Genomic DNA, 13,977 nt, shown 5'->3' on the forward strand with positions numbered 1-13,977 from the left:
TTCATTTCACTTTCATTTCATAATATTGTACCAGAAGGAGTGTGAGTGTCTTTTCAAAAACCGGGATTTCCCTATGGAAATTTCAGAATAAAAACGAATTTGTTTTTTGGTATGGTTGTACTGACCATCATTTGCCGGCGGTGACCCGTGTGGCCGCTGGCACCTAGCCAACTGAGTACCGACAGTCTTACCCTTTAGTAGGAAAACCTTTAATTCTATAATAATTCTGCTAACGGCAATTAACTGAAGTCACGTGATAGCGTTTTTCAGTCAGTTTTCGCTATTACTGTATTGTAAATATGTGCGAACTTTAAGAATATAATTATTAATCGGTTCCGCTCAGGATCTTAAAATTTTAAATTAGGGCAATGTTGTCTTATTAAGTCAACCTAATTAATTTCCGTGAAAATTGAAGCTGACTTCGCTGAATGTCCTGCGGCACATGCAGACATGTGTACACGTGCGGCCTAGCGAAGGAAATCGAAAGTTATGTAGTTATCAATCAACTGCGAGTTTCGGTTGATGTGCGGTTAGGCGCTCCGCCACATTTTTTTATTGTCTCTTCCGTTGGTAATTTTTAACGTGACTGTCTGCCTCTATGTACGAGTAGTTGTAACTTGTAAGAGGCAGTAACTGGGGCAAATTTAACCAGCGTTTCTTTTTTGCGTTTAGCACATAGGTAGTATAAATATTATAAAAATGATAAATCTTAATATAAGTTTAAAACAGTACCGGTAGTAAGTCTCTGGATATATAAACGAGAATCGTGAATTATAATAAAAAAAAGCGCCTTGAAAACAAAATGCATACTTCATGGTAAATAAAATAAAGCAACGGAATAAGTACATTATTAGTAGTGAACACAGATAACAAGATATTTGTAGAAGGCAAATGCCCTTTTTAAAACCAGCCATAGAAATCAGAAACTGAGACGAACAATTTATTTCGTGAGCATTTTTGTCTTTGTTTCTACAACTGCGAGTTGCATTCTGTCAAAATAAAGCAATTTTCTATTTGGCTATGAGGAGTGTTTCTGTGCCAGGAATTTGTTTAATGAGACTAACAACAGGCACACCTAAAGAAGGAAGAATATCGAACACGCCGTCGCCAAGTGTTCTTTTGACCGGTTTGCTTAACTTCACTGATAATGTCGCCCTGGAGCAAAACGACGCCGCCTATTATAAAAACTAGGGAATTGTTACACTTTATTGAACCATTTGTCGCAGCTCTGTTTTTCATCGATTATACCGATACTTACACCCTAACCTACAAAATGATGAAAGCCGTCGTCTTCGTGTGCCTGGCCGCGTGTGGCCGGCCAGCAGCAATTCGTGGGACCTGTTGAAGCCGGCGCTGAACGCGGCGGAAGTGCAGGCCATCCTGGCCAACCGGGACGCCAACCAGTACCCCAACTACAACACCATCCCGCAGACGGGATTCAGCTGTCAGAGCAAGAAGCAGCCGGGATTCTACGCCGACACGGAGGCCCAGTGCCAAGTCTTCCACCGCTGCGACATCAACGGCAACCAGACCAGTTACCTCTGCGTCAACAGCACCGTCTTCAACCAGGTCACCCTCATCTGCGACTACTTCTTCAACGTCGACTGCCAACGGTAAGCTAATTAATTACATTCCCTTTTACCAGATTATTAGCAGTTTATCCCATTTGATTAATTATTAACAATCTGGATTACTTAATATTAGCGCTAGAACTGACATTAATTTTTTCTGCAGATTCTCTGCCTATGAGAACTTTGCCAACTCCCGCCTGTACACTGACCAGCCCCTCTTCGACACGCCCCCTGCTGACTACGTTCCCCCCGGAGTTGGAGCCCCCCAAATCCTGGCCGCTCAACCTGTTGCTCCCAAGAGGGCGGCAGCTGGAAAGAAGGGCGCTAACGGCCGCAAGTAAATGTTGCGAGGAATTGAAGGACAGACAACAAGCGATTCTGTAATACAATTCGAAATACATGACGAAAATAACAACAATGCAACTCAAAATGTTCCTAACCAAAACGCCGCACTGCCTGTTGGCTGGCAATTTGTATTCCAACCAAAATAAATGCTCGTGGACACCAAAAATAATTTTGGGGTTAGAATAAAATAAATTAGTGGCTTATAGTGGCTATAGAGTTATATAAGGGCGGGGTCTGTGAAGAAGGGCAAGCGCATTAAGTGATGAAAGCAAATGTTTACTAGTAATCTTAGCCTCCCAGAAACGTATTAGCGCCCGCAGTACATTTCGTACATGCGCAGTACATTTCGTACCTCCTGCTTGATGCAGTGACCTCGAACGATCGACATCTTGTTTGATATTGTGATTTCGTTTCAAAGCGAATTTATATATGTAATATTGCAGAATTTTAACATGATGAAAATTGACGTTTGTGAATGAATCTGTTTGAGGTCCAAGAGAGGAATTTTTTAACAGAATCGAAATAAGTATCCAAATAATGAAGCATACCACGAGCCAGAGTTATAATGCCACATACATTGTAAATTTTTATACTAAAATAAAAAGAAACGTAAAAATTATACGGGCGGAAGCGCAGGTTTTTAAAAATTTCTAGTTTTATCCATCAGTCAGCCATTAGTTTTGTAAAGTTTTTCCACCAAGCAGTCCACAAGATTAATTATTCAGTCCGCACTCTGCACCGACTCGTACAATGACAAAATCAGTTAGTTGATGTAGAAAATAAAACCTGTTATTATTATTGTTTTATTATCTCCCTGGAGCATACAACCCATTCATGAAACGTTCATAATGACACTGTAGTTGTTAAAGGCCATTGCTTTTCTAGTCGTAATAACTGGGGATAGTGTCTGCTAATACTAATAACTATGTCCCCAATTTGGATTGCTATGACGGGATTAAAAAAATGATATTAATAGAATAATGTGCCTTCTACAGAAAATAATAATCATTACTCTGCTGCAAGTCGGACGTACTGTCACGTACTGTCATAATATTACTAAACACAGTACTGTCAGTACTGTCACATATTACTGTCAGTTTAGTAATATTATGGTACTGTACATGTAATCATATGTTTGTCATGCTAATGACTGTTTGTGCCGAATGATGTCATCGGCGGTCAGCGCCGAGTGCACCAAACCAAAAAATTTCTTTTTAACTTTCCATCGGGAAATCCCGGTTTTTGAAAAGAAACTCACTTCGGGTGCTGGGCGGCGTGGGCGCTACAGTAGATGTGCAGGCTACGGTAGTTTCAGCGCAGGGTATAATATGTACTTCCAGATATCTGCGCTTGTACTGCACAACATCTTAAACTATTTTGTGGCAAATTATCTACTAAAGCCCAGTGAGGACAGTCAATGTGACACAGTTTGTCAATCTGGAATTCCAGGGAAGGACAAAGAGAATTCTACATATGTAAGTCGTAGTCGTTCCCATGTAGCAGTTGTTAAGCTATTGTTGGTTTTCAACAGATATCAATCAATACTTCTACTAAAAAACGTATTGCACTCGATCAACCAACCGGTTTTTCGCCTGTACTTCGCTATCGTTTTAACGATTGTTTTACGTATGAAAATTACGTTTTGCACTTTACAGTATTATCACACATGTTTCCTGTTGCCGTTCATACTCGTGATTTCGGCTCGCTGAACTCTCCGTTATTTGCATACTCCGTCAACTTTAATCGGTTGGTGTGAAATTCCCGTCTTGAACCTCAGTCGGTTAAAGCTATTCACCAACAGCAATTTTCGTAACGCTGCATGACAAATCGACAGCCACGAATCAGTGCGGTGCTTTGTTTAGGAACATTCTGCAGTAATTTGTCTCCAAACGAGAATCATGCTGACAATGGATGCCCTTATAACATTTTCATTGGAGATCCTCTTCTTCAGAAGGGCGGTTGCCCGGTCTATCCCCTTCCGCTCTTGAGCGCAACAGGCTTAACAGCCAGGATTTGGGGAGCTCCAACTCCGGGAGGAATGTAGTCAGCAGGGGGCGTGTCGAAGAGGGGCTGGTCAGTGTACAAGCGGGAGTTGGCAAAGTTCTCATAGGCAGAGAATCTACAGAAAAAATTAATGTCAGTTCTAGCGCTAATATTAAGTAATCCAGATTGTTAATAATTAATCAAATGGGATAAACTGCTAATAATCTGGTAAAAGGGAATGTAATTAATTAGCTTACCGTTGGCAGTCGACGTTGAAGAAGTAGTCGCAGATGAGGGTGACCTGGTTGAAGACGGTGCTGTTGACGCAGAGGTAACTGGTCTGGTTGCCGTTGATGTCGCAGCGGTGGAAGACTTGGCACTGGGCCTCCGTGTCGGCGTAGAATCCCGGCTGCTTCTTGCTCTGACAGCTGAATCCCGTCTGCGGGATGGTGTTGTAGTTGGGGTACTGGTTGGCGTCCCGGTTGGCCAGGATGGCCTGCACTTCCGCCGCGTTCAGCGCCGGCTTCAACAGGTCCCACACGAATTGCTGCTGAGCAGCCACACACGCGACCAGGCACACGAAGGCGACGGCTTTCATCATTTTGTAGGTTAGGGTGGAAATAGGATTATCGATGAAAAACAAAAGCTGTCGCAAATGGTATAACAATGTGTATCAGGTGCTTAGTTTTATACGAAGTGTATAAGTCGGGTTGCTTCGGGGCGAAAGTTATATGAAGCAGAGCAAACCGGTCAGCGACAGCGTGTTCGATATTCTTCCTTCTTTAGGTGTGTCTACTGTCTATTCTAATTCATTAAAATTGCTGGCACGGAAACTTTTCTCATAATCGATTTGTTAATTAAATGCTTTATCGTGTCCGCATAAGCTGCATGAAATTATTTCAAACATTAACATTAAAATTCAAATCAGTCACTAGGTTCGAAAACTACGAAAACTACGAAAAGCACTGCATTCTGCGGTATTCCAGCAGACTAGTCCATGTGACGACAACTCAAGAAAAATATCAGAGCAATTGTCCAAAACCAAAGATTAAATACACTTCCGAAAGACAAATCAAAACAATTATTTTTTTTAAAACACGAGATTCAAAGGAAGGAATGGCTCATATCATAAAAAGCTAAAAGCCAAAGTGTAGCTTTACAGTTTAGGGCAACTTGTAAATTCTCTTCGTGTTTTCGTAAGTGCGTTCAGCGACCATTTCAACGGGAAGATTCTTTAATTCCGCGATGATTTTGGCAGTGGCCAATGCCAATCCTAAAACATGAATAATTTCTGCGAAACTTGATGCTTAAAGATCATCTACTGTATTATTAAAACAAAATCTGTTTGATTTTCAAAAAATGATTTTATAAATCTACCTAATGGTAAGTGAAAGTACGAGTAAAATATAAAATTAGTAAAACAGTAAACAGAATTACAGAGAGATAAGGATATTAAGAATGACAGCCGGCTTCCGACAAACTTATGCGCTGTTGCATAATCTTACCTCCAGGCACTGACAACTGATTTTGATTTGGTGCGCGAGGGAAATTCGTCATCTACAGTGATAAAAAATGACATGTAAACACTGTACCAGCGAATTTAGCGCTAATATAGTCTAAACGCTGTAATACGAGTTAAAACAGTTTTCAACACATGTTTCTTACTGAAAAAAATTCAAAAAAACCAACCGGTGTGTCGTTTTGTGTAAAAACAACAATGCTGGGTAAAAGTACACTGTGTAAAACCAACAATGCGAATGTAGCTTCTCCGCGTTATTCCACAATGATAAAAACCTTTTCAAAAATCGAATAGGTGATAATTGTTGTTTTTCACACAAACTTGACAGGAGATTAATTATCAAATATTCTTATGTGGAAACAGACAGGAAGTATTAGCAAATTTTTATTGTAAAAAAATTCCAGAATATGAAAAACCTCCCAGTACAGCTACACGACACCGACCTGAGCGGGCAGGAAGTACGGTGCGTCAGTCTCCAGCACAACGCGATCCAAAGGCACACTCTGGATGACATTGCTCAACTTCGTGTCCTTAGAGTAGTCCAGGGGAACAAAGCCCAGCACCACGTTAGGGAAGTAGTCCATATACCGGATCGCTGCAAAGTAGTCGCTCCGGAAGCAATGCCGATGCACCGGCCAATTGTGCGGCAAACGCTATAAATTATCACCAATAGAAAGACGAAAAACATTCGAAAAAAATTCCACTGAACACCAGATTTAAGTACACAGTAATTTAACGCCAAAAAAATGAAAACAACAGAATACACTGGAAAATCAGTGTCATTATTGCTCAGTGTTCTGTAATCAATACTAACAAAATCAGTAATATTTTAATCCTTAATCAACTCTTAAAGTAATAAGGATCACTAGACACGGTGATGGTTAATTTTGCGCATACAAAACGCTGACCAAAGTGCAGTTCATTTCTTATACAGGATAGTACAGAGTTCTATACTCTGTACATTGTGATGTCTCCAAGTACGGGCTAATACTTTAATAAGTATTACCGTTTTACGACTAGTACAAGATAACAACTAAATGAGAAGTACAACATCTAAAGACACAGCAACAGGAAATAACGCACAGTTGCTAAGTCATCGTTTGTATCGCGACTTTCACGATATGCCAATAATCTCGTGATATGCAAATATACCACAATCGTCCCCAACTTCTAAAAGAAGTTACTACGTCAGAATATTACAGAATATCATACGGTTCTCGAGTATTATCGTCATAAGTACTGAAAACCGCATTAGTCTGCTTCTGTCGACATTTGCGTTGGATGTGTCCTTTCTGACCACATCGATTGCAAATACTGTTTCTGTGGAAGCAGTCATCCGTGGAATGCTTTTCTGATCCGCAGCGTTCACAGGGATCCGCCCTTCCTCTGTTTCTTCCTTTCGTCACCTTCAAAACTTCGGCGCCTTCACCTTTTGCTTCTTCTAGTCCAGTCTCATGTTTGATGGCACTCTCCAGTGCTTCTTCGAAGGTCAACAGATCCTTCGACATTAAATGGCGACGCGTCGACTCCTTCGCAGCTCCCGCCACGAAAACGGCCAGCAACATCTCGTCCAGAATTGTTGCAGGAAATGCACACGAAATCGTCTTGTCTCTGAGACGATTCGCATATTCCACCAATGTTTCCCCATCCTTTTGCTTCGTGTGGAAAAAAACTGTGCCCTTTCCGTATGTTTGAAGGTGAACTTCGTGTAGGCTGTATCCAGCCTTTTCAGCAGGTCATCCACCTTATAGATGCGGGGATCCTGAGGCACACAGAGGAAACCAGGGTCTCAAATGGACGGGTTTCAAACTTTCCAGTAGCAGAAGGCCATGCTTGGAATCCGGTAACTCCGTCAACTGCAGGAAGTTCTTGAATCGGATCTTCCACGCCAACCAATTCATGGTCGCAGGGTCAAACTTAGTCATTACAAACGCGTTCGTACTCTTGGTAGCCATCTCACCAACACGAGAATGCTTCACGTACACCAGTAGCTACTGTTCAAATCCTATCACGCCAATTGTGATGTCTCCAAGTACGGGCTAATACTTTAATAAGTATTACCGTTTTACGACTAGTACAAGATAACAACTAAATGAGAAGTACAACATCTAAAGACACAGCAACAGGAAATAACGCACAGTTGCTAAGTCATCGTTTGTATCGCGACTTTCACGATATGCCAATAATCTCGTGATATGCAAATATACCACATACATGTAGTACAAAATTCTATATACTTATACAGGATTGTTTCCAAAAAAACCCGCGTATATAAAAAATATATACCTCTTTCAGGATGTCGAAACATTCCTTTTCCGCTTGACATGCACTATCAGCTCCGTCCTGCCGGCAATGAATTACCACCGGCAGATCCCACCGTCGTGCCATGTCCAGTTGCTCTTTGAACACTCGACGTTGGATCACCTTCTTATCATCGCCTCTGCAAAAGAATACAATTCTCATGATACCGGCTACGTAATGACAGTGTAAGTTGTCATATTTTTTCCGGGAAAGTTTATTATCCTCATTACCAGGAAAATTTATTATCTTTTTAGGTTATGGATTTTTTTAAATTAACGATTATTTCCTTCCACACCACTGTTAGTCCAATTACGGGAGCTTTAGGGTTCGCTTCGCCGTAAAGTACTTCCAAAACAACACTGTCTGTTTATTAACAGAAAAGATCGCAGAATTAATTAACAACATAAAATACATTTTCCAAAAATATGTCCCAGTTTCCTGCTCTCCAGGAGGGAACTGCAATGTAGCATAAAAACAACAGAATCCTTTCCACAAAATACTATGTACAGTATACTGTGATTAAATAATCAAAATTTCAAAACACGAAATGTTTTATTATTATATTTTATTATCATTATTACTGTTAAATGTCTTTTCATGTTTCTTATCGTCATTATCAAATATGATTTTCCATCGATCTAAATGCAAGAAACAACGTCGGCCAGCGCTTCACAAAGCACTGGCAATTAAAGATACGCAGACGCAGTCGGGCTGAAAATTAATCAACGTTGCAGACAATAAGAACATTTGGCGTAACGCCAAACCGCATATCAAGCAGAAAACAGCAATTAATTTATAACAAACAGCTTCCAATTTCCTCGCTAGACCACACGTTTGAACTTGTCATTCGTCGCGAGAAATTCAACGAAGTCAGCTCCACTTACACGGAAAACGTTATTCTGAAGAACGCAGCTGCGCCAACACCAAATAAAAATGCCGAATCTCAAGCGAACCAAACCAATAATTATATGGTAATTTTGAGTTTCCCGCATATTACACAACACTAACTAACAACACATAATCACATACAAATAACGTTTTTACTCGTATATTTACAGACCTTATAGATAGTGCAAAGGTTCAGCATAAATCGTAGCTTTTTTCCGTGCGTAAATTTCTAGCTATTACGTAATTTCAAATTAATAACATATAACAGCTGTTCCTCAAAAATTTGGAAACTGCTGGAAAGAAACAAATCGGCGAAACAGAAAACACGCACAAAACATTGGCAAAGAAATCCAAAATGCAGAAAACTCAGAAAAAATAAAGTTTAATCAAGGAAAAAACAATACGATCAGTCTAAACTGCCATTAACTATCAAACACAAGCAATAATTGGTAAAATGTATTCTTCTCGAAAGAAGTGTACAGCCTAGAAGGTAACATTATCGCAGCATCGCATCAAACAGAGCGAATCACACAATAAAAATACACCAGAAAAAAATATTTTATTTTCCGTATTAGCCGTATATCAGAAATACTGTATAAATTAATTTTCTAGTAGCCTGCCTGGTAAGATATCTCCTTAATGGAGTCTGGCTACTGCAGAGCGATAATGATGAAAAAAAGTAGAAAAAGCACGTACCTGTTCCGGTTGTCAAAATCCAAACCGCACTCTCCCAGCGCCACCAACCGGTTCCCCGCCCGCAGATCCGTCATTACCCGCTCCAAGGCCGCCTTGAGACTGTCATTCCACTCGCCGACAAAATGCGGATGACAGCCGGCCGTGAACCACAGCTCCCCCTCCGTCCCCTCCACCAGCCGCTTCCGCCACGTGTCAAACGACGTCAGGTACTGCGGCGCGCAGAACACCTGGATGGCGCCGCCGTACGACGGCGGATACGCCTGCGGGAAGGCCAGCCGAATATCCCCGTACGTCTGCACCGTCCGGTCGCCCAGTTTACTCAGGAAGAAACACAAATGGGTGTGGGCGTCGATAAATTTGGCATTCCCGGGCAGGGGGTCCTGGAAGAGGGCGTGGTAGGGGCCCAGGCCGATGGTGCCGCCGGCGGAGGCGGAATGGTCCGTGGGCGCGTCCATATCGAAGCGAATGCGCTCCCGCGGGCGGGGATTGGAGTCCGGGCGGGTGGGCGTCTCGCAACATCCATCCGGTGGAGACTGCCTCTGTGCACTGGAGAGACATATCATCTTTATTAGGAAAGCATAAGATTTGTGTTCCGAACAATCAGGCAGAGCAGGACTCACATGGATATGAGTCATATGACTAAATAATTACAGTACGTGCAAATATATCAACGTAATATCTATACTTCTATGTACTTATTTAATTTGTTTAAATTTAATTTATTTTAATTTCTTCCAACTTAATTATAGCAAACCAAAATGATTGAATACTACGACATACTATATTATTATTTAAAAAAGTCGTGATAACTTTTCGAATGCGTTTTGTGGTTCCATTTGTCGGCTGCTGTCGAATATTTTTCGGAATGAAAGTCTTAACTGTGCTTATTTTTTGCGAACACAAAAGTACTTGTAAATTTCTATAAATCTGATGTTATAACTGCCAATTTAGTTTTATTTTATCACAAGTTCTAATGTGTGGATATTATTTAAGTGACACATAACACATAAACTGATAAAAGTGTACCGATTCAAAACTCCAGTTTCTATAATTTTGTAAATTCAATAAACTGTTCACACTCATGTGAATAAAAATACAAATTAAACATCAAACACTATTCGCCGACCGGTGTTCTTCGCGTTCAAGTTTCTTGACTACTGTATAAAAATTAAAATTAATATTCCCGGAGACACTGTATTTAGAAGCGTACCATTAATTAGACACTTCTCTAAGGAGGAGCCCTCCTCCAGCAGCAAATGACAAAAATATGCACAAGAAACGTTCGACAGGTGTTCGTGATTTACTGGAAAAACTGGCAATAAGCAAGTCAGCAAATCAATAATTATTAAGCTATGAGGAAACCATGAACCGGCATAATAAAATTCTGCAGGTTACGTAACACCACCGACGTCGGTGCGTGCATTCCTGTTACCTATTTGCAGAAAACAAAATCAGGCCATCTGGGCAAAACGCTAATTGAATTCCACTGCCGTCAAGTGGAGAATCAGTTCACTGTGCCAATATTCTCAAATCTTAGTCATTGAAACACCTTCCGATCCCGCGGGCAAACCGCATTATGCCGGTCCAGGTGCAGGTCGCATACTAACCCATACTTTTCAAAAATACTTGATCACGCCCAACCATCGTGTAAAAACCGATTGTCTGTTATAATTAAGCGTTATGCAATCTCTGCTTGAAGCCCACTGTCTGCTTGCATAAACGAAGTATAAAAAGAAACTTCGCCCAGCCTAATTTTGTAGTGCACTTTGCTTCGGCTTTTAAAAATTTTTTTCAAATTAACTTAAGCCCAAATAACCCGTAAAAATGATGAAAGCCGTCGCCTTCGTGTGCCTGGTCGCGTGTGTGGCTGCGCAGCAGCAGTTCGTGTGGGACCTGTTGAAGCCGGCGCTGAACGCGGCGGAAGTGCAGGCCATCCTGGCCAACCGGGACGCCAACCAGTACCCCAACTACAACACCATCCCGCAGACGGGATTCAGCTGTCAGAGCAAGAAGCAGCCGGGATTCTACGCCGACACGGAGGCCCAGTGCCAAGTCTTCCACCGCTGCGACATCAACGGCAACCAGACCAGTTACCTCTGCGTCAACAGCACCGTCTTCAACCAGGTCACCCTCATCTGCGACTACTTCTTCAACGTCGACTGCCAACGGTAAGCTCCTTTTTTTCGCATTCTTTTATTCCAGATTATTAGCAGTTATCCCATTTACTAACTATTACTTAATAATCTGGATTTCTGAATATTAGCGCTAGAACTGACATTAATTATTTTCTGCAGATTCTCTGCCTATGAGAACTTTGCCAACTCCCGCCTGTACACTGACCAGCCCCTCTTCGACACGCCCCCTGCTGACTACGTTCCCCCCGGAGTTGGAGCCCCCCAAATCCTCGCCGCTCAACCTGTTGCTCCCAAGAGGGCGGCGGCGGGAAAGAAGGGCGCTAACGGCCGCAAGTAAAAACTTCAAGGAAATCGAACGACAGATATCTAATGAATTCCGTTTACGAATGAATTAATACAACTTGAAATGTTCCTAACCAAAGCGCCGCACTGCCTGTTGGCTGGCAATTTATATTCCAACCAAAATAAATGCTCGTGGAATTAAATAAATTCTGAGGCTCGAATAAAACAAAGTAATGGCTTGTTATGGTTGAAGTATAAATAGACAAACATAGAAGCAAATGTAAAAAAATTCAACACACCTAAATCGACACTTGTACTTGTACACCCCTTACCTAAAAAAATTAAAACAATACTTACTATGGAAGAAACACCCAAAACAGGAGATACTGTGGTCTGTGGAAGTTCATTTTGGTTCACCCATCACACATCACATCGCTAGAAGTATGCCTGGCTAGCGTCAGCTATTAAGATTTAAATCCATTTCTTTCGAACCGGTTTTTGCTTCGCCATGTACAACTACAGACTGATTGCAAGTGTAAACATCCACAGTGAAAACAGTATAAAACGTCATTTCCTGAATATTACTGTATTTATAGCAACTACGCTCATGGTCAGAGGAAAGAATCAGAATTCCGTATTCATAAATGATTTTCTGGGATATACTGGAACAGGCTATATACTCGTAAGTTAAAAACCAGTCAAACATTTAATAATTTAAGAATTTACGACCCTAAGGAAACCTAAAAATTTATAACGATAAAATTAATACCAAGTTACCAACCAAGTAACCAAGTTACAAGAACAAGTACCTTTCAATATCACATCAACAACAAATTTTATTGATAAACATGAGTTGCATAAATTGATAAATATTAGCAAAATCAATAATTTACCACAATCATTAATTTTTTTATTTTTTATAATAAATCATAAACGGCAATATGCAGGATTGCAGATGAAAGAAATTTTGCGAAACTCACGACAGCTGGAAATTTACTTACCTTTTCTGCTCTTTCAACCGTTTGAGTAAGGCAAATTTCTCAGACTGCGTCATGTTCTCCATGTTTGGCACAACGAACCCTTCCACTTTTCCCGGGGTTTTCGGGGGTGTCTCGATCTCGATGTCCGCAGGTTCCGCACTGATGACAGCCTGTGCGGGGGGAGCGCGGCTGCGCTTCCGATGGCGATTCCCCGAGGAACGCGGATTCCTTTGCATGCCTCCTCCTCGTGATGCCATTTCTGCCAGCAAGCAACCCGTCAGGTTTCGATGAGTTGGTGTCCGTATAGCTGTGAAAGACAGCCGCGTTTAAATTTGCCTTGAATCAAATGAATGATTAATCAAGGACCTCGTACTTAAATCTGAAATTCGGATTTATAAAACAGAAATGACAATATGGTGGAATATCTGGAATCCATTCATGGATGCAGGATGAGAAAAAAACTCACAAAAAGAGACGGTAGAGTCGGGTAGAGTCGGTAGACGAAGGAAAGGAAACGAGGAAACCAAGAACACGCTTGAGCACGCAATACGATAAAAATACCCAGGAAGGAGTCGCCCGTTGGAGGGCGCCTTGTCCATAAAAAATGTTGCTTTAAAACTGTAACTTGCAAAGCAATTTGTACCGGCATGAAATTTTATTTCAAAATTAACACGTACCGCCCGCCGGTACAGTACGTAGTCGATATTCCGAATCATAATAATTATGATTATGATTGTTATTCCATTTCCAGTCAGACCCATAATAATCACTGCGAAGACCCGGAATCAAAAAGATGTTTCCTATTTGAAAAATTCAAAAAGAGGCCATTTAACCTTCTGATCTGTACGACGTGTACTCGTACTAGAGCAGGAATTCAAAACGATAACTAATAATTCAATATGCAAATAGAAGTTAATAAAAAATAAAATGTATTTATTTAAAGTTGAAAAAATAGAAGCTAGCGTTAGTTAAATTTCGATATTATATGGAACAGTAAAATTGTGCAAGGAGGTTTTTTAAGAACATTTTCCTGGTGTTTCGCATCCTGTCGCCGAAGCATCGCAGACGCGAGTAATTGTCACAGCTTTTGCTGGAAGATGCACTGTACTTCATGAGCTTTTTCTAAAATTCGACCTTTGTTGGTTTTATTTAGAAACTGTTCCTCACCAGTCAGCTTCCTGGTGATTTTCAACAAAACACAAAACATCCTTCCCGTTTATCCTCTGCATCGTAAGGCAACATCCACGTGTCACCCGCATATCAATAAATGTTCCTAG

At 41.1% G+C, this 13,977-nt stretch overlaps 4 protein-coding genes across 5 annotated transcripts; 2 read left to right on the forward strand and 2 right to left on the reverse strand.

Moving 5' to 3' along the window:
• Window positions 1-802: 802 nt before the first annotated feature.
• LOC129589758 (uncharacterized) lies at window positions 803-2,067 on the forward strand. The gene is made up of 3 exons (XM_055484610.1): window positions 803-816; window positions 1,227-1,613; window positions 1,735-2,067. Exons 1-3 carry the CDS (start codon window positions 803-805, stop codon window positions 1,910-1,912), a joined length of 579 nt encoding a protein of 192 aa, XP_055340585.1. The 3' UTR covers window positions 1,913-2,067.
• Window positions 2,068-3,643: 1,576 nt separating this feature from the next.
• On the reverse strand, window positions 3,644-4,543 carry LOC129589784 (U-scoloptoxin(01)-Er1a-like). Its single transcript, XM_055484647.1, has 2 exons — window positions 4,157-4,543; window positions 3,644-4,035 (listed from the first exon to the last, which is right to left on the reverse strand). The coding sequence occupies exons 1-2, from the start codon at window positions 4,498-4,500 to the stop codon at window positions 3,885-3,887; spliced, it is 495 nt and encodes a 164-aa protein (XP_055340622.1). The 5' UTR covers window positions 4,501-4,543; the 3' UTR covers window positions 3,644-3,884.
• Window positions 4,544-4,748: 205 nt separating this feature from the next.
• Window positions 4,749-13,270, reverse strand: LOC129589782 (putative deoxyribonuclease TATDN2). Of its 2 annotated transcripts, XM_055484643.1 has the most exons (7): window positions 13,074-13,270; window positions 12,722-13,007; window positions 9,304-9,849; window positions 7,705-7,858; window positions 5,862-6,071; window positions 5,405-5,456; window positions 4,749-5,172 (listed from the first exon to the last, which is right to left on the reverse strand). In XM_055484643.1, exons 2-7 carry the CDS (start codon window positions 12,955-12,957, stop codon window positions 5,063-5,065), a joined length of 1,308 nt encoding a protein of 435 aa, XP_055340618.1. In that variant the 5' UTR covers window positions 12,958-13,007; window positions 13,074-13,270; the 3' UTR covers window positions 4,749-5,062. The 2 variants fall into 2 exon arrangements, with proteins under 2 accessions (XP_055340618.1, XP_055340619.1); XM_055484644.1 differs by lacking the exons at window positions 12,722-13,007; window positions 13,074-13,270 and adding an exon at window positions 12,078-12,618.
• LOC129589783 (U-scoloptoxin(01)-Er1a-like) lies at window positions 11,041-11,957 on the forward strand. Its single transcript, XM_055484646.1, has 2 exons — window positions 11,041-11,471; window positions 11,598-11,957. The coding sequence occupies exons 1-2, from the start codon at window positions 11,128-11,130 to the stop codon at window positions 11,773-11,775; spliced, it is 522 nt and encodes a 173-aa protein (XP_055340621.1). The 5' UTR covers window positions 11,041-11,127; the 3' UTR covers window positions 11,776-11,957.
• Window positions 13,271-13,977: the final 707 nt, after the last annotated feature.

Source organism: Paramacrobiotus metropolitanus, unplaced genomic scaffold (genome assembly GCF_019649055.1).
Source record: "Paramacrobiotus metropolitanus isolate TYO unplaced genomic scaffold, Prichtersi_v1.0 Parri_scaffold0000037, whole genome shotgun sequence".
NCBI classification, from domain to species: domain Eukaryota; kingdom Metazoa; phylum Tardigrada; class Eutardigrada; order Parachela; family Macrobiotidae; genus Paramacrobiotus; species Paramacrobiotus metropolitanus.